Consider the following 19,893-nt stretch of genomic DNA (forward strand, 5'->3'; position numbering starts at 1 on the left):
AATTCAATTAACTCAGGCCTCTAAGGGCTTAGACAGGGAGGTTTAAGCTGTGCCAGTATCATCTGAAGCAATGCTTTGCCTGCCTTCATTGCCATGACAATTCTTGGTTATGAGCCACATTTCTGAGCATTGTGGTCAAGCAGCATCCACCCCAGAGTGTAGCAAACCACTCAGACGAGTGCAGGCTCAAAAGCTCCTCAATAGGATGAGCATTTTTAAAATGGACCTTCCTGTCACAGCCCTTTCCTCCATCCATTTATCACTATATGAACAAATGTGTTAGTTCAGAAACATTCACTTTTGAGCACATTTTTGCCCAGCAGATTGCTGTGCTGGGAGCTCTGTCACTGCCTTGGTGGTGTGGTCTGTGCAGGAGCAAGGTTGTGAGAGCTCCTGAATTAATCCCAGACACTGTTTTTGTGTTCAGGACTAAGGGAAAATTCCAGCAGCCCCAACTGGCCTGGTATTTAGATGATGTGCTTGAGTGTATCCTAGACAAGGTTTTTCTTTTTGACAGATTTGTGCTTAGAAATTTCACTTAGATCAGCCCATTTCCACCCTATTTTGCCCTTTCCAGCGATGGAAAGTTGTTAGTTGCACTCTGTTTACTTCTTTTCTCATAGGTAATTGAAAACTGCCTGGTGTCTCCTGACACTGACAGTGCATGTTCAAGATTTACACCCTTCTCTGAGCCTCCACACTCCAGCCTGCTGTCCTGTTAACACTGAATGTATTGATGCAACAAGGCATTTAAGCACATGCTTGACTTCAAGCTCCTGAGTAGTTTTCCTGTGTTTCTCTGGAGCCTGTCACATGCTTGAGGCTGGGCACAGCTCGTGTCTGACTGGATTGTCTGGTTGGGGTTGAGAAATGAGCCCCTGGGGAGGGATGCCCGTGGGCACAGCCAGGTGCAGCCCTGGCTCTGTCTCAGGCTGTCCTACAGGGCAGGCTCCAGCCTGTGCTCGCAGGGAGCAGCCTCTCAGGAGGCTTCCAGGGCTTTTCTTTAGGCCTTTTGCTCTTCTATAAAAACATGAGATTGGAGCTTGATGGTGAGAGAGGAACCTCCAGGAAGAGCACTCAGGAGCCATCCCTGTGCAGAAGGAAGCTTGTGTTCCTCAGCTTTTTACATTGTTAATTTTACTTGAAGGTGATGTGCTGAGACTGCGTTTTTGCACTATGCTGTACATTTGTAAAGTTTTACAGAAGACACTAATTAAACATGTTTCCTTTTTCTCATTTAGTCCTGCTTTGGCATTTCTCACTCCTTCTGTCTGTTCCTTACTCCCTTTCTCCTTCCCAAGTCCTCAGTGACAAGTGAAAATCACTTCTAAGCATTCAGATTCCCTTGTGAGGGCCCCCAGGTGGGTTGTGGTCACTGTGTGAACACAATCTAAAATGTCCCATCTAAAATGTGGCCAAGTAAACACAGCTTGGAATTTTTCAAACTGAATTCTTCAAACTAAAATGCCACTCAGGGTGGATATAGCTGGTAAAATCAGGATCACAGTAAAAGAATCTGCAGTTCTTGAAACTATTTGCTGCTTTTTTTCTCCTCATTTGCCCTATTTTTCTTGCCTTCAGTGATAACAGAGCTCAAACTTCACTCTTGGAATTATTTTTTTAAACCTTTTGTTTGCAAATATAATGTGGTCCTTTCTGCTTACTTGTTTTTAGTGTAGTAAGTGGATATCAGGACAGGCACTAAAACACAGCATGAAAAATGCAAATCCCAAAGTCCTAAAAATAGTCCTTATCCAGCTTTCTGTCAGAAAAGGAAGCAGGTACATTTTTAGGATGGAGCTCATACAGGTTGGTTGGCAGCATTTGCAGCTTTCTGAAGAGCAGATTCCTGCACCAATGCTTTCAGATACCCCTGTGCTCCACAGGCCCTTGGCTTACCCACACCCTGTCCTGGAGGCCAAGGCTTTTGCCAGCATATTTGATCTCGTGTAGGGGGGAAATGGATGAAATTTAAAGCAATTGTGTTGTCCTCTCTGAGGGCTTTCACAGTTTTGTGTTACTTTGAGGTCTGGTTCTCTTGCCACCAGATGGCACCTAAGCCCAGGTGATAGGAAATACATCTTCTCAACAAGCCCACAGTGATACTTTATTTCTTTAAATGTGCACACCTAGAAGAACTGTTAAATTTTATTTATTACAAATTATCACAGATGTATAGAAATACGAAAAAAGACATTCACCTAAACTTCTATATACTCAAAACACAGATCCTGAGACACATCTCAGTGAAAAACAATAAAAGGAGCAGATATAAGTGTATGTTTCATTACAGATGCCCTAAAAGGTAAAACCAGATTTTCTGTGCATGGATGCTATTTCTGCGTCTTTTTAGGCATAAACAATCATAAGAAATATTAGATCAGTAAAATATTCCATCAAGAAGCAATCTCATTTGCCATTAGAGTCCATCTGATATGATGCACACTGGTATGGACTTAAAATATAAAACACCAAGTGAAAATACATGTGGTTACAAATAGAATTTTTATTTAGTCAAATGACACACTGAATTATGCTTGAAACTACATCTGTAATGAAACTCTGACATATAAACATGTAACTAAGGCATTTCTAGAAGGATGCAAAGGCAAAAATAACACAAGACTGGAATATAACCTCAAAACAGTAATTTTCAAAGTAGTGACCAGGCAGCTGCCCTGAGGAGCTGGAGCCAAGGGCCGGGAGTTTTGGTATGACAGTGTTACATCAGTTTTAACAAATGGTCCCATTGCCAGCCTCCATACTTTGGGAATATTTCCACACTGTGCTCCAGATTTGGTCTGGTTTTTCCAAGTGATTAATCCAATCCACTCTCATCATCCTTGTCACCTTGTGCTTTATGAGAACATCCTTCCCCCTCAGCCAGGCCCTGTGCTTCTCTATCACTGCCATTCTCTGTTAAAAGCACAAAAGCAAGGGGCAAATTAAACTCACTTATGGTCTTTTATACTGAAAAAAGAAATATAGAGCCCGATTTTTAAAACCATTTAAATGAAAATCAGTAAGAAATTCTCTGTAAAAGAAGAAAACATTTTAATTCCTAATTTATTAGGATTCCCACATAAATAAAAGGGAGAGGTGATTGTAACTAACAGCCTTCCACAGGAACTGAACAGATCCTTAGTGTGTCTGTGCCAAACCCTGTTTTCTCTGTGATTAATAATGTCCCTGTAATCTTACCATCCCCTTCCCATGAGCTGGGGTCATCTGGTTGGTGACAGACTGGTGACAGCAGCAGATGATCCTTGGGCTCAGTGATTACCTCTTCTATCAAGGGTTTCAAAGGGGCTACCTCTTTATCTTTGATCTCCATGTATCCTTCTGAATTCTCAGGCTCTGTAAATAAGCTTTTGAGAAGGGGTCTTAAGTGCTCCTTTTCATGCTCTTTATGGTTCTGACATACATTTGAAAAAATTGCTGTTGGAACTTCTTCTACTGAATTCTCAGTCATGCTTGTATTGTTTTCCTCTAATGCAGAATTGCTGTCATTTGTCACTTCAGAAATTATTTCAATCTTTGGGTGATAGTCCTGCTGTAAAGGTAGAAATGTAATTGAAAAATCATTCTTATATATAAAAGCCAAAGGAAGGGTAAATATCTCTTGCATCCATGTAACAGTTATCAGCTTTAATGTGCTGTTCTCTTAAAATATATGGAATATGTGCTTAATATATAAGCTCTGCTGCTTTGTGAATGAATCTTAGATTGGCAATTTCTCAGGCATCACCAATGAACTGACCATAAACTAATTAACAGTTCATAAAAAGAGCAGTGTGTGGGCTCTGTTCTAATATTTTACTCCAGAGGAACCTGACCAAAATCTTCGTCTGCTTCACTGGAGAACTGAGCAGCCTCTGGAGCAGGACAGCTGCCAACACATCCTCCTTCCCTAATCCTCTTACCTTGCCTTCTTTTAATTGGAGGCTTTGTTAGCCAAAACATTTTGCAACCCTGTTATGAGTCTGTGATCAAAGGAGCAAATCAATTCCATGTCTTATGATGGCTGTAGGAACAGTTGGCATTATCTTGGAAGGACTTGTAAGAGCATGTCCTGTACCAGCCTCTGTCTCCAGCAAGGTCAGTATGATTCTGTGATCAGCATGAAAATCAAAACTGTGCTTTTAAACTTTGTTGTCCTCTTTTTTCTGTTCTTTTTAGGCTTGTGCCTAAAAGATTAGTTTGAGCAAAGCAAAACTCTAAGGTGGACAAGGACTGGCCTGCAGTAGAGAGGAGGAGTTTCAATTTCTCTGTGATTTCAGTTGAAAAGTCAGATTTTATTCAGCAGCAGGCAATTTGCACCATATTATTACTGGTACAGCATAATCTCTAGTATAACACTACATCCTATTAAGAAATTAAACTTGTGTAACTGTTGCATTACTGATCATAAGTTTTTATTCTATTTTTGCTAGACAAGAATATAAAAAAGTCAGATTTAAACAAAGGAAGGTTTACATGTAGATATGAACTGCTGAAACCTTCTATTTTAATTTGTAAATTCATAAGTGATTGCATCTCCCAAACCAGCATTTCACAACTTGGATTATCCTTGTTTTGCAAAACCTTTGTAAATGTGATTAGGGAAGTTTCATTACTGGAATTAATGAAAATGTTACCTTTTGAACAAAGATTTCATCTTCTGGGGGAAACTCACTTACAACAACATCTTCCAAATCAGGCAGTTCCTGAAAACAATCACAGATCAATAATCAGTGGGAAGAGCTACTGTAACCCATGGCAAATGACATCTCTGGCTCATTGCACAACTCCTCCAAAGCAGTGCTCATCAGGGTGTGAGGCCACAGCCAGCAGGACCCCCCTGCCATCCCCTCACAGGCACAGTTTCTGTTAAGCACCTGTGGGAAAGGGAAAATTCATCTCTCTCCAGAAACAGCAAATGGGAAAGCAGTAGCCCTAATGTCAGACTGAATGCTGTTTTCTACTATGCTGTGTGATTATGAAAGAAAACAGGATAAAGAGTGAGGCATTACCAGGATTTTAAAAGCAAACATGGTTTATTCTCTTAGCTGTTTCCTGTCTATTCAATAGACTTAATCCCAATTGCAACCCATCTCTATGGGTAAGGGCCAAATCCAGACCTGCAGTCTTCCTGAAACTACATATCAAGTAAACTCTGTTAACCTAAATACACCTAATAAACCAATGTTTTACTGTGAATGCCTCATAATTAAGACACAGAACTGCAAACTTGCTGAGAACTGTTCTTCCTCAGACAGGTCCAATAATTTCAGCTTTCCACTAGAAAATATTATCTCAGATAACTATCATTTGCTGACATGAAAGGAAACACAGAAGGTGGGAATGCAAAATCACAGGTAGAAACTAATACCTTTTTTGCCATTTTTTAAACTAGGTCAATACTGGGATAAACATTTCGTTTTGCTTTTAGATATTTTTAGCACTTCATGACTTTGTAGCAGGCTGCTTAGCATGGTAGCATCAGGAACATCTGTACTGTCTTGTGTGGTGAAGATTATTACACAATTAAAATCAAGAAAGGAAATTTCTCCTTCCTGATATGGTTGCAGCTAGTGCAGCATGTCCTGAAGTCACAGAGTTTTATAAAAATTGCATTAAAAATGTACATGTTAAGATCTCTGACTACTGTGGCGTTTGATGTCAATAGGGAGAAGAAATAGCTCTTAGTCTTGTTTCAGTCATCAGGTGCATTTGCAGATCAACTACGAGTTAACCCAGTCTAGATATGTGGGAATGTGATTCCCACACTGCCAAGGCTTGTGCAGCAACAGGAGCTTGTTTCTGCTTGACATAGGGATGTCATAACCACCCACTGCACACCCTCCTCCACTCTCCTCCTTAATATTCCCACTGACACCATCTAGAGACTCAGGATATGAACAAGGACAGTGGTGCTGCTCCAGAGCCTCTCACCTTGGCATCTTCCCAGCCATTCCCTGCAATGTCAGCACTGAGGTTCTTCGGAGTATCTGCACTAGGGTGAGTACTGGAGGCTCTTGGGAGAGGCTCTTTCTATTACTAAATGTTGGACAACAAGTAGCACAGAACACTGAAATGTGTATTAGTGTGTGATTTGGGCTTGGTTTTCCTTCTGTAGAATTAAAACAGTCCCACTTTTTACATCTCTAAAACCCCACAGATGTGTGCTTAAGAGTTACTTTTATAGTGCCTTGAAGTTTGTGCACAGGATCTTCCTATGGTGCCACAGAGCATCAAGGGAAAAACAAACACTGAATCAAGGAGATCTTCACATTGTGGGCACCTACAGTGTCACTACATATTTACTTCAGACACTGTAGGATCTTTTAATAATAATATTGTGCATACTTTAATTGCTGCCCCTTCTCTCCACTGCCTGTTTTAAACCTATGATTAAAACCAGCTAAACAGAAGGAGGCAGCAGCACACCCTCTAGTGAAGCAGTCGGCAGAGCCCTACAATAACACGGAATTTTTGCCTGGGAAATTAAGAGTATGGCAGAGATATGAGGCTTTTCTGCCAGCAGTTAACAATGGCAGTACAGGGTACCACAGAGTGTATTAAGTGCTCTGGGAAGTCAGAAGCTCAGAAGCTTTTATTGCTGATTATATCACAGTCTGACACTGTCAGTTTATCAGCAGTGTCCTAATTAAGACATGTTGAACAATTCTCCTTTGAAGTGAGGTTGTATTTTTCAGTGGTATCTACGTCCTCCTCATGGTTAAATGTGGTAAACACATTTAAGTGTTGCATCAGATAGACATTTTAGATAACAGAAGACCATAGTACAAATGTAAATCACTTATTATATATCTGAATAATGTACATTCTGATCTTCCTGGAAACAGACATCAGAGTTCTATTTTGAGAATTAATTTATAGTATCTAATACTGCTGGGCAACATTTATAATGATGGGGCTGCTATTTCTTCCCTCTGGTTCTTCTGAAATAGTTCACATTTTCAACTGCATATTTCATTTGAGTTTTGATTTAGATGACAATGTGTCTACTGGATTCTTTTCACTGTAATTTCTGTTTTTAAATGAGAGCCCTCATTAGTTTCTCTAGAGAAATCACAAAGAGAGAAGGTCAGCTTTAGGTGATTTACAGGACAAAAGGATTTCTAGGATAAACAATTTAAGGACAAAATAAACTTTGGAAGCATTCTTCATAAATGCTCCACTGGAGAGAATACCCCTGCAGCTCTACTTTTTGGGTTATTCTTTCTTTCTTCCTTTTTATTTTTCCTAACAGTAGACCTTTCTTAAAAACCTGCCCATACAGTTTTATTAGCTAGAAAATTACAAGAATTAACTTGGAGAAGACAATACACACATGTGAACTTCTCCAAGTCTGAATCCAATACATACATCAAGAGAAAGTGCTGCCAGTGTCTCCAGTTTGAACTGTTCAATTTCAGCATATTCCTCCTCCCTCTCAGGAAGCTCAGCCTGGTCAGTAGCTGCCTCCTGTCCTGGTAGATCTGCAGAATAATCAATAGTCAGTTGCAGAGAACTAACTGAATAAAAAATGTCTACATTGCAAGCACTGCAGAACCAGACTGCTGGGGACTGACTACCACTGCAGAATTCACAGCTCAACCCAAAGCTTGGTTTTTCTCTTATATTCTGGGTCTCTCTTCTTTGTATAAATTAGTATTTGCATTTTGCAGTAATGTGTTCCACAAATCTATAAAAGCATTTCTCCATGTGTGAAGGTACAAAACCACCTCTAGAGTAAATACCAGCTTCTGTTGGCAGAGACTGCCCAGTTTACATGGGAGAAAGGGAAGTCTGTAAACTCTCCTGGCCTTTCACTAAATCTGGCATGTTTGAGAAGTGGAGTTCCACCTTAAAGTTGCAGAAGTTGCAGGTTAAGCCTTCAGAAATTTACTATTTATTGTATTTAAAGAATATTTTACCCAGTATTGCTTGATTTCACCTAGTCACTGTGGAAATCTAATGGAATGTTTTTATGTATGAGTTAGTTGGCTTGAGCCACAGCAGAGGCAGTGCTCCACTAAGAGAGGTTGGGTCATCACCTCTGCATGCTCAGTTTGCTTTGGCTCTTCACTGTGTACATTACCATCTGCCTCCTGGCTGAAATTTGCACATTTGTAGGAGTCTGGTTCCTGTGCATCCTCTTGACCTTCATCAGGCATATTTCCAGATGTGAAATCTCTGCTATCTTCTCTATTTGGTAGAATTGTTTTCACTTCATCACAAGCATCAAAACCCTCATTTTTAAATTTCTCAGTCTTTTCTTGAGCTTCTTCTTCTGATCTATTTGAAGTTTCCGATGTATTAGAACTTCCATCACCATCTTTTGAATTTGCAGGTTCTCCTACAGAAGAAATAATTTCATAAAAATTGCTGAGCTAATCTACCACTGCTCATTTTAAATTTCCAAACACTACTGCAATGGGCTACAGTATGCATCAAAAGCTCCTACTTTGAGCAGCTATCCATGGATGAGTAGTCCTCCCAAGACTGCAGCAATGCTGTTTTCCCATTTCAACTCCCCAGCAAATAGAAGTTCCCCACAAAAAAAATCACCTAGAGAAAATGCTTAAATAATAAATGTTTGGTATTTCTAATTCTTTGAAAAGGCTCACAAGTGACTACATATTGAAATACATCCTTGAGGATTTTGATGGATCAGCAACAAGTGCTGGTTACCCTCTCCTTTGTGCAATCCACTTACTTGAAAAAAAAATTTTAGCTGGTAGTCAATCCAAAGATGTACCAGATAAAGACTCCTCTGCACATTCAAACTGAAGTGGTCACAGACATCCTCCAAAACAGTAAGCACAAACCTTCTTGGGTATCTGTTGCAACTCCTTCCATGCACTTTTGTTTCCTCTTTTCCTGTGCTCTTTGCCTAATTGCTGCTAACGCATCAATGCTATCTTGGATTTTTTTTCTCTCTCTGGTTTCCCATTTTTCCCTTTCTGCTTTCTCAGCTTCAAGCCCTCCAACAGCCCAGGCTTCTGCACAGGCTCTAATGAAAACACAAAAGCTCACTGTAATACAGCTATAAAAGCCCATTTTTGCAATGAGAGAGAAGTTTAAAAGAGTTTGCAACAGCACAAAATAGCTGCAAGAGAAAAAAGCAGATAGCAGTGACAATCCCTTATGCAACAGGGATGTACATTTATCTCACAAAAGAAACAGAGATATCCAAATGCTGATTGCTGATTGCATCAACAGATTGGTCTGATCTTGGCTCAGCTGTTCCAGACACCTGCTCAAGTTCTGTTGAAATCAGGAGAAAAAATACACTGCTTTTTTCTAGGTATGTTAGATGTAGAACTCTGTAGTACAATACTCTTCTCCTCAAAGTCATCCACTTTTAATAAATTATACTGGTCAATCTTCCTTCCATGACAGTATTGACCAAAAATGGATGAGTGATTGTTAGCACTTGATTCTTATAGCTGTGGAAAGAAGATGGCTGTGTTTCTTACCTGTCCTTTGGGAAAACTGGTCTGTCATCCAGATATGTCAGCTGTTTCAGTCGAACAGTGAGTGTTTTTCTATAGTCAGCAATTTTCTTTATCACCTCATTTCCCATCAAATTCAGCACATGCTAGAGAAACAAGGGAAACAATTTTTAAGCTTGAGTAGCAAAAACCCCAGCCTGGATGTGCACTTCCTCTGTCATTTCCAAAGCAAGAAATGAATAAAACATCCAAGGTGTTACAGGTGATCTACCAGAAACAAACCAATGTTTAATAATGTTTCTTTTAGACTGATACCTACTGTGCACTGAACTACCCAACAAAGCCACTTGATGGGGTTCACCTGCACACAAACACAAACCCTCAGCTATTTTTGGCTTACCAGATTGGGCATGGTCTCCAGAATAGCTACAATACTTGGATCACTCAGTTTGTTGTGGGAAAGATCAAGAACAGAAATACTTGGGCATTCCTGCAAGTGCTGGATGTCTTCCACTGTCTGTAACTTATTGTGAGCGATCTGCAGAGTCTGCAAGACTTTCAGACAAGCTGCCAGACAAGAACAGTACAATGCAAGGAAAGGTAAGAGTTATCACTTCACCAAGGGTTTTATGAGCAAGTAAAAAACTGCATTGTCAAATTAATAGTTTATATTGAATTTGGAGCTTTTTTCTACATTTGTTATTCTGCTATATATACTTTTTGACAAGGCCTCCAAAGCTGCTTTCTTCACCCCAGGGAAAAATAGGTGCTTGGTTTTAGGATGGTAGTTTTTTAAAATTCACATTTCAAACTAAACAATTATACAAAAGCAAGAGCTTGTGTTTCAAAATTCTCAAATGTATGCAAGTAGTATTGTACAGAAATACAATAGCTGAAGACAGAATCAATCTTCTAGCAGATATAAAAGATTTGGTAATTGTGTCTGCAACTGCCAAAGCCCTTCTTAACTGAATGGTGAAAACTGGATTGTCAGCCTGTCTGCAACATAGATAAGTACTGAGATGGTATTAAGAAGTGAGGAAAAACTACTTAATTATCCTCAGTATCCACGTGAAAGTAGTTTTTCTGTAGTAGTATTTTCTGTTTCTCAACATAGGTTTCATTCCGCCACAGAAGCCCCGTGGGCTTTGCTATGGATATTGCGCAAAATTCTAACACAAATTAGAAATCCTTCGAAACTAGTGCCACTAACAAAAGCTTAGTCAGAGCTTAGGAAATATGGGCTTGCCAGAGGCTAAAACCTGTTGCAGCAGCAGTTCTTACAGAGATTCTCAATGGTCCTGATGTAGTTGTTACTGATATTGAGGGAATCCAGCTTTTGTAGGGGTTCAAGGTTTTCAATTTTCTCAATTAAATTGAGTTGCAGGTAGAGGGAACGCAACTCTGTCTGAGCCTCCAAATTCTCAATTTTTCTTAAGCCATTGCATTGCAGCCACAAACATTTCAGTCCTGTATATTCTTCAAGATTCTCCAGTCGGTCAAATCCTGCAGAACAAAAAAAGATGTTTTAAAATGAAATGGCATTGGCTGAAAATGACTCTTTGGATGAGAAAATTCCATTAAACCAGAGCTGCTGAAACAGCCTGAGAGAACACTGGTACTAAAGTCACTGCAGTATTTCCACTGAATTCCTGGAACTGTTTGTGGCCCATAAAGTGCAAAACCAGGTTGGTACCTATTCTGGTCTGTATCTCAGCAGCCCTTTAGATGCTAAATAACACATAGCAAAACTAAGGCTGAATGTAGAAAGTAACATATCCAATTTATATGGAAGAATTCTTATGCTAACTTGGGCCAGGTAACTGCATCATGCAAAAACCTGCTCAGAGATCACCAGAGGATGAGTAATGTTCATTCTAACAATTCTTTTTCTTTCAGTAGTGTTTCAAACATGCAGCAGGTATTTACTGTTTATTTTCCTCTTGACCATTTTTACTTGGCAGTAAAAAAGTTCCACAAGCTGGAAAAAGCTTTTTATACAAACAATTTAAGGAAAAATATGTATATTTTCCTCTGAGTGCAACCCAGGCCAGTATTTCAATTTACATTTCTCAGAGGCTCCTGTTTCAGTAAAAGAAATCAAAAATATGTCCCTTGATTCCCACTGATCCTTTGGATGGCTCCACAAAGCAAGTTAGATGTACAGTTTACTTTTCTACCTTCATATTGACTCATTTTGTTTCCCAAATCCAGTGTTACATAAAATTGTGTTCTAATTTAGAAGAATTACTAGATACCTTAATTCAGTGAGCCATGAAGTAGATTCTCTGCTAAAATGCTACTTGGAATGAACAAGCTAGGCAGCCATGTCCACATCTTACCTTTATAATGCAAGTACAGTGTATCATTTAAGTATGGGGTCCAGTATAATTTCTGCTGTTTACAGATGTCTAGCAGAATCTTTTTTGTCATCCTAAAATAGTACAGGAAGCAGAAGCAAAATAAAAAATGTATTTCAGTGCACATTCTGAGGTCCTTGGTTTCCTTACAGATTTCATTGCAACACAATTAACAATTCTTTCATGCAAGACAAATAGCTACAGCTTTCAAAATTATATAAAAAAAAGTGCTGTTTTTTTTTTTTTAGTGTGGCTTTTCATTTCTACCTTTGAAGTGGGTTACCAGGCCCTTCTGCTAAAAACAAAGAGGGTTTATAGGAAAATGGGCAGGGAATTAGAGAGTTCATCTTCTTGGAAAAGGACACCATCATTTTATGTTAGTTTTTGGTTCCAGTGTTAGCTTCCTCTCCAGTTTTTTCCCCTGTTCCTTGCTGCTTTGGTACAGGACCTTTGGTGGCAGAGCCAAAATGCAGTGTTTTTCTCAGACTAGAAAAATCAATGGTAATCAACCCAACATTTTATTGAAATGCTGACTCCAAAATAGCACTCAGGACAGCTGTTGGTTGGCTGGGAATGCCACTAGGAATTAACAGAATGCTTTGTCTGAACTGAGGCAGAGAAATAGTTAAATCTACTGGCACATTCTTCCACAGGAGTTTGCACAATTTTCTACAGATCCATTAAATGACTTCATCATGTGGTCAGAATCTAGTTTGCTACAGTGGCCATAAACCCCAAACATCTGTCCAGATGCTGGAAATATCCCTAATACCTGATTTATTCATTATTCTCAAGTTCATCTTCAAAACTGTTCTCCAGAACTGAGATGAACACACAGAATAGCAAAACTCCTGATGATGCCAACACATCCACAAACGATGTATTACCTTACAGAGCCTCTCTTTTCTACTGTCTTTTGACTGGATGAGCTGGATCCAGACTTCTGATCAATATCTGATTTTTGTTCATTCTCTTGATCTGCTCTGGACGTACAGTTGACTTCTTTCTCTTGAGTTTTATCAGCTTTTAAAATAAGAAAATGAATTGCAATTTAACAGCAAGGGTGGGGAAAATTTGTCATGTTGCCAATTACTTCAGAGAAATATTGAAGAGCATTTGCATATGGGTTTCAAGAAAAGAGTGTTTTAACCAAGATTTCTGCTGAGATTTTTAATGAAACTTAACTTTCTTACACAGCATCATAAAATAAATAGTAGCAATTGAAATCTGCATTTTTTTAAAAATCAGAAAGCTGGATAGTACCCATTATTCTTAATATTCTTATAATGTACAGTCACAAGAAAGTACTGACACCAATGTTCTGATGGTGTTAGACTTATATATTACATTTAATTAACACCAATTTGAGTTTACTGTAAAGAGACTTCAGCAATGGTATCAGTCATCCCAAGCACTGTTAGTCCAGCTATTCTACAAATTTACCCTTTTGCACTCCTTGGTAGGTGTCTTTACACTGCCTTTGATTAATTCCAATTTCAGTATTTGTCTCTTCAGATACTTGCCCTGAACCTTCTACTTGCTCTTATAGAAAGTGCAAACAAGATGATTGTAGCAGTTTACTTAAATATGACTGTAATTAAAACATAATAATCGGACATATTTAGTAACACAAGAGGCAATGGGCTGAAATCCATATGTTCAGGAAGTTCCACCTGAACATAGGGAAGAACTTTACTGTGCAGGTGACCATGCACTGGAACTGTTTGCCCAGAGAGGGTGCAGAGCGTCCCTCACTGGAGATGTTCCAGAGCCATCCGGACACTACCCCGTGCCCTGGGACGGGAGCTCGCACCAGTGACCCGCTGTAGTCCCTGACCCATCCTGCGCCTGGTCATTTAGAGGTCAGGTTGGCCGTGTGATTGCAACAGTGGAAGAAATACTTCTCTGGCAACAGGAAAGTACAGAAATGTCGGGAAAGGAAAAAAGACCATAGGAAAGACAGCAACTGAGTGAGTGTGCCGCAGTTATGTCAGGATTTCCAGTGACTTGGCTGGCAGGAAGCACACACTCGCATTTGCATCCAGATGAGAATGAACAGCCGCGATGTGCAGGCTCTGTGCGCTGAGGAGAGCCGGAGGGGCTCACCTGTGCTCACAGCGCTGCCCTCACGCTCCGTGTGGGCACCTCCGTTCCCGGGCTCGCCCAACGGCGCCTCCGACGCCTCAGGCGCCGGGACCTCCTCTCTGCGGCCGCTGTCCGGGTCTCCAGAGGGCGCCGCCTGCATTCTAACACCCCCGAGCCGGTGTGCGATTTACGCTCTGCCTTTTTCAGACAAAATGTCCGCAGGCTTTAGTCGGCGGCAGGTGAGGGACGGAGCGGAGCCCGAGCCCGGGCTGCCGCCTCAGCCGTGGCCATGGCGACGCCGCGCGCAGCCCCACAAGGCCCCGCGGCCGCTCCCGGCGGCCCCGCGCGGCGCGGGCAGCGGCGGGCGCGGGCAGCGCGGCGGGCCCGGCCCGGCATCGCGGGTGAGGCGCGGCGGGTCAGGGCAGCGCCTGGGGGTGGGTCCGGCCGGGACAGCCCGCGCCAGGGAGGGCTCCGGGCCGGGTCTTTCAGAGCCGGGGTTGGGCGAGGGGCCTCGGGCCGGGCCAGCTCGCTGGGGCTGCGCGGAGACGGCGCGCCTGGAGCCCGCTGTCCCGCCCTGGGCGAGGGGCAGCCGGGGTGTGGCGGTGCCGGGCGGCGCGTCGGGTCCTGCCGAGGAGAGGACGGATTTGTGCTTGTTTAAAAAACGTATTAACTAGTGAAAGTGTGAGGCACAGCCAGCACGGTGTGCGTGGTGCGCTGCGCCGTGCCGTGGTTCAGGGACAGTGCTCAAATGCGGTGTGCGCTGGGGACTGACGCGCTGTCCTAGCCTGCTTTGTCTCTCACGTAGCTGTTTGTCCTTGAAAGAGCCTGTTGTTTCTTTGTGTCTCAGCTCTCGTGTGCTGGTTATCCTGGCCTCTCTTGTAAGTAACCTTTCATCTTCCAACATTGGTTTTCACTTGTTCGGCTTCTGCTTTAATTGTTTTATTTACAGAATCGTTGGTCATTGTTGTTGCAGTGTAACTGATTAATAGCTCAACCCTAGGAAAAAGGATAAACAGTACCTAAACCAGTGAGGTTGATGGTAGGTGACACCCAAATTTTAGCACACAGACTTGTGGTTTTTCTGCATCAAAACAGTGCTCAAACTGTAAAATGCTGTATCTCAAAATTATCCATACAGTCTGAAAAGTTTACATGGCTCAGGAGGCAATTATAATTGCCTGTGTCTTTTTGGGTTTTTTTCAGGCTTGTGATCACCATGGCTGCAGTGGATCGATTCTCCCTCTTGTACAGAGAAATCAGTCGCTCCTGCAGTTTCTATGTAGAAGCCCTGGCTATTGTTGGAGCTTGGTACACAGTCAGAAAGGTTGTGTCTCTGGCCTTGGACACTTACAGCGCACTCAGGCTGCACGTGATTCCAAGGCTGAGTGCGGAGGTTGATCTAGTCAAGAAGTACGGGAAGTGGGCCGTGGTCACGGGTAAGAGATGGTGAATTTTCTTGTGTTTATGTAACAATGTAACATACTGTGCCAGTACTGTGAAGCTTGGTGCCTTGTGGCACTGGGTGGGCTTTATATCACAGGCTGGAGCCTGTATTATCTCTGATTGCAGGTTAATCTGCCTGAGCAGTGGCTGTTGTTCATTGCCTTTATAAATTAATTCCTCAGGAGATGGGCAAGCTAAGTGAGTTGATGGACTGCTGAGAAAGAATCACAGCAATTGTTGCCCAAATTTGCAAGGTACCTCTTGATCAACTGCAAGTGTAGACAGAGATGTAGACAAGATCCTCTTTTTGATATGGGATATTCATATATGCCCTAGTTCTTCAGGAAGGTTTGAGTCCTGTACCTCTGACATCCCTGCCTTTCATTAAGGTTCTTCTTTGAGCTCTCTCTTCTTGTCATGGAAAATATAAAACTTTTATGAGGGGAATTGCAGAAGATGGTTGACAGTGTTGTCTTTACTGTAGTGTCTTTGAATTCAATATATTTAGTGCCACATGATCTCAGAAAAAGGAATAAAGCTATAATTGAAAGAACTGTCAAGAGAGAAGGTTGGTGTTGCTCAGTTTTTCACTTGTGTGTTCTATTGCTGTTTTCAATTGCAGGTAGCACAGATGGTATTGGGAAGGCTTATGCTGAAGAACTGGCAAAGCGTGGTGTCAACATCATCTTAGTCAGCAGAAGCAAAGAGAAGCTGGAGGCTGTCTCCAGGAGCATATCTGAAACCTATAAAGTGGAAACAGATTTCATAGTAGCTGATTTCAGCAAGGGGCGTGAGCTTTACCCAGCCCTTGAGGATGCTCTGAAAGACAGAGAAATTGGGATTTTGGTGAATAATGTAGGAGTATTTTATGCCTACCCAGACTACTTTACTAATCTGTCTGAGGATATGCTATGGGACTTGATCCATGTAAATATTGCTTCTGCTACCATGATGACGCATATTGTGCTGCCAGGCATGGTAAAGAAGAAGAAAGGGGCAATTGTGAACCTTTCTTCAGCATCCTGTTGTCAGCCAACACCGATGTTTACAGTCTATGGAGCCTCTAAAGTAAGTTGTGCTGTAGTGTTAAATGGCATGCGCTGGAAACACATTCAGCAAGGATGTCAAAATACTTGAATGTTTTCTAGGGATATGTTTAAATTTTGGAGGTGAATGATACATGTGTTATGCAGGAAACTCTTCATCCTCACCAGTGCTGGGCTTTGAACCAAAGTCAGTGCTCTTGGATTTTGTGTGAAGTGTGGCATAACAGTCATTCTAGGAGAAGTGTTGCCTTTCTCAGATGCACAAAGCAGAGAGGCAGTTCTTTGGGCCCTATTGGTAGGGTCAAGAATTTAATCTCTCTCCAGCTGAACTGTGCACATACCTCAAGTCTTGCATACCAGTATTTGATAGCAAAAAGGGCTATACTCGTGCTCAAGCCACCACTGTGACACGGAGTGTGGCCAAATCAAGCCACTGCTTCTTGTAATACCAAGGAGTGTTGTGGCATATTTGGGGACAAGTGAAAGAACTCCCCCATAATTGTGCTTCCTGAAGAGATCCAAGCAGTAATGAATAGGACTAGGCAGCTAGGTGATGCTGGAAGAATGAATGCTCATGGTGATGGTGGATTTACACTGCATGACATTCTGCTGAATCCACAAAAGCAGCTGGGATTGTGGAAGGATCTCACCTAGATCCAGTGTCTAAACACAAGTGGTTATTGCTCCCAGCTGTCTGTGACTGCCCTCTGTTGTAGCCTTGCTCCTGACATAGCTCTTTGATTTCCTTTGGCCTGGAGCAAAGCCAGCTCTTACAACCCCAAGGTGTAAAACTCCTTGCAGACTTCCTTCAGTGTGGAAACTGGCTTCCAATTACTGTTTCTGTGCAGAGTATCTGCCCCTTTGATTTTGCCAAGTGTATGTAGAACTGCACTCTGAATTAAAACAATTAAAAGGCTTGAATGAGAAGAATCACACATGTACCAAAGTTTCTTGATTTAGCTGAGGTAATTAATCCAAATGCTAGGTCAGCAATCCAGCTTTAAGCCTGGCCTCAGAACACGGAAGTGAGAACAAGCTGCTGTAACATTCTAAGCCTCTTTGTGTACTAACAATGAACAATGCTTGAAGTGGTTGCTTTAATTTTCCTAAAGCAACTGTAAGAGAATTTGTACAAGATGCTTTCCCAACAAACTGTAGGGAAAACCTTTTGCAAGACTGGTTGGAAGCAGCAAGAGATCTGCTCACAAGCTGAGTCTAAAATGCTCTTTCTCAGGGAGAACTGGCTGTGTGGCACAGCATGGAAGGCATCAGTGTTGCTGCCCTGATAAGACTGATCCAGGCTCATTTTTCAGTCTGATTCCAGCAGTCCCAGTTATCAGCCTTGTGCTTTTCTTGTTCTGTAAAAGTAAAATGAGCTAAAGGAGCTAATGCAGATACACATTAATGAATCTTTTTGCCTAAGAGAGTCCCAGGAAATAACTAACCTGGCTTCTGGAGAAGACAGATGAATGCAAAATTCACCTGTAAATGTATTAAAGAATGGGATTTCATTTTTCTCTTCTGACACTAGTAGGTAGAACTGTCTGTAGAGTGTCCTTGCAATGCCCCCAGACCAGATAAGGTGTCTGTTTTAGATGAAATAAATGTTTTTGTATTATTTTTAAGCAGAAGTTGTCAGATTGTGATAAGCAGTCACTTAGTCCTGCAAGTTACTGTACCATGGCAGGTTTATAGCAAATAACATAGAGAAATGTTGATAATACTTCAGAAAAGAATATTTTTATACTATTTATTAATATTTATTGAGCTGGTGCATAAAATATGTTAAAACTTTTCTGTAATTTTAATAAAACTTTGCCATGAGATTTCATTGTTTTAAAAAAAAAAAAAAAGTCTTTCTGCTTTTGTTTTCTAGAGCTACTTGGACTATTTCAGTAGAGGACTACATTATGAGTATGCCTCTAAAGGAATTTTTGTTCAGAGTCTAACACCATTTATTGCTGCTACCAACATGACATCATTCAGCAGCACTGTATCAAAGAGACCTATCTTTTTTCCTACTGCTGAAGAATATGCAAGTCATGCTGTTTCTACTCTTGGGTTATCCATAAGGACTACTGGTTACTGGAAGCATGCAATACAGGTAATGGAATTCATTAAACTATTTCCTGTTTGTCAGTAGAAGTAAGTCAGCTATTTACTTTCTTAGGAGTCTGAATGAAAACTGCTCATTCTGAAGAAGTGTAATATGTATTGTGGACTTTAAGGCATTGTGCCATATTTTCTCACTAGCTCTGCTTTATAAACTTATGCTTGGGCATGCTTATTTTTAAGATCAGAGGATGAATCCAATTCTCCCTTGAAATGTGCAGCCGAAATGGGAAAGCGACAAGTTTTCACTGAAAAGCAGAGTATCTCATTTCTCTTGGGGTGTTGCTGGCTGGGCAATTGTTTCACTGTCTTTGTAAACAGAAATAACTTTTTTCAGTCTTAACATATTGAGCATATTTGTGCTTTGGGAAAGAGTGGGTAGGGAGGATGGAATAATAGCAGGAAAAACCCTGTATTTTCCTCCATTTGTTAGGGTTTTGATTTTGGGGCAGACTTGATCATGCAGTTTTATGCATGTTGGTCACATCTCATGTATCCTACCTAGTGGCTTCCTATAGCATTGGGTTGACTAGATGGAAATGAAGGAGTGGGGATTAGTCCAAAAGGAATAAAAGAGACAGGATACATTCTGGCAAAATGTGGCAATTAATGGAAGTGGACAGAATGGCTGTTTTGAACTTAATCCAGTCAGGATTCAGTATTTATTTGCAGAACTTAACTGCCCAGCTGTGGGTGCTACATCCAAAACAGCTGAGTATGTGTGCTTCAAGGGGCTGAATTTAAGGCTTAGTTGATGATATTAAAGCACTTTTTGCCTTGCTTTAGTAGTGTTTTGAGAAATTGTTTAATTTAATGGAATGTATCTTAGTCTGTCCCTTTCTGTCATTTTGTTTTCTGTTTTCTTCTCTCCCTGTGCCCCTCCACAGTGGACGCTGGGTGAGCGCCTGCCTGAGTGGATATGGGCATGGTTTGCTCTGTATTTCAGCAGAATTGCACGCAAGCGAGCTTTGGCAGCCAAAGGGAAATAGGAGTGGCTCGATGTCCCAGGAGACAGTTCTGATCAGAGCGCTGCAACAATGTTTAATGGACCTTGGAGGACTTACTGTAACTTATCCATACATTGTTAAACAAGCTACGTAACCTAGACAACAGAAGTCTGGATCCTCTCTGTATCCTTGTATTAAAATAGCTCCTCTGCTGCTTTCCTTTATGAGAGAGCGCTGATGTTCTTGATGTTAATCTCTATTCACTTTCGCATTGAGATAATAGGGCAGGAGCAGATGCACTGTTATTTCTGTCAGTGACAGTCCCTCACATAGTGCTACATGATGTTCATTTGTAACATTGCGAGAGTTTGAGACTCGTCCGACTCCATCAGAAACGGGACCCCAGAAAAATCAAGCCATTTACAGCGACAGCTATGAAGTTGTGGAGAAAACGGGG

General features: G+C 41.3%; 2 protein-coding genes across 5 annotated transcripts; one reads left to right on the plus strand and one right to left on the minus strand.

Moving 5' to 3' along the window:
• Positions 1–2,818: 2,818 nt before the first annotated feature.
• On the minus strand, positions 2,819–14,190 carry DNAAF1 (dynein axonemal assembly factor 1). The gene is made up of 12 exons (XM_030955775.1): positions 13,910–14,190; positions 12,691–12,826; positions 11,786–11,877; positions 10,728–10,949; positions 9,844–10,010; positions 9,468–9,589; positions 8,817–9,001; positions 8,087–8,344; positions 7,372–7,484; positions 4,638–4,706; positions 3,202–3,553; positions 2,819–2,916 (listed from the first exon to the last, which is right to left on the minus strand). The coding sequence occupies exons 1-12, from the start codon at positions 14,046–14,048 to the stop codon at positions 2,819–2,821; spliced, it is 1,953 nt and encodes a 650-aa protein (XP_030811635.1). The 5' UTR covers positions 14,049–14,190.
• HSDL1 (hydroxysteroid dehydrogenase like 1) lies at positions 13,890–19,678 on the plus strand. 4 transcript variants are annotated; one of them, XM_030955777.1, is made up of 5 exons: positions 13,890–14,127; positions 15,092–15,324; positions 15,954–16,399; positions 18,254–18,481; positions 19,377–19,678. In XM_030955777.1, the coding sequence occupies exons 2-5, from the start codon at positions 15,105–15,107 to the stop codon at positions 19,476–19,478; spliced, it is 996 nt and encodes a 331-aa protein (XP_030811637.1). In that variant the 5' UTR covers positions 13,890–14,127; positions 15,092–15,104; the 3' UTR covers positions 19,479–19,678. The 4 variants fall into 4 exon arrangements, with proteins under 4 accessions (XP_030811637.1, XP_030811636.1, XP_030811638.1 ...); XM_030955776.1 differs by lacking the exon at positions 13,890–14,127 and adding an exon at positions 14,235–14,289; XM_030955778.1 differs by lacking the exon at positions 13,890–14,127 and adding an exon at positions 14,408–14,766.
• The last annotated feature ends 215 nt before the right edge of the window (positions 19,679–19,893 follow it).

The sequence above is a fragment of the Camarhynchus parvulus genome, chromosome 11 (assembly GCF_901933205.1).
Source record: "Camarhynchus parvulus chromosome 11, STF_HiC, whole genome shotgun sequence".
In the NCBI taxonomy this organism is placed as follows: domain Eukaryota; kingdom Metazoa; phylum Chordata; class Aves; order Passeriformes; family Thraupidae; genus Camarhynchus; species Camarhynchus parvulus.

Coding starts and splice junctions, on each gene's coding strand:
- DNAAF1 (XM_030955775.1), bottom strand. CDS start 14,048: ATGCAGGCGGCGCCCTCTGGAGACCCGGACAGCGGCCGCAGAGAGGAG. Junction 11,878..12,690: donor GAAAAGAGAGGCTCTGTAAG/GTAATACATCGT, acceptor GTACTATTTTAG/GATGACAAAAAAGATTCTGC. Junction 10,011..10,727: donor CAGGACCATTGAGAATCTCT/GTAAGAACTGCT, acceptor CTTGTCTGGCAG/CTTGTCTGAAAGTCTTGCAG.
- HSDL1 (XM_030955777.1), top strand. CDS start 15,105: ATGGCTGCAGTGGATCGATTCTCCCTCTTGTACAGAGAAATCAGTCGC. Junction 15,325..15,953: donor GAAGTGGGCCGTGGTCACGG/GTAAGAGATGGT, acceptor TTTCAATTGCAG/GTAGCACAGATGGTATTGGG. Junction 18,482..19,376: donor ACTGGAAGCATGCAATACAG/GTAATGGAATTC, acceptor GCCCCTCCACAG/TGGACGCTGGGTGAGCGCCT.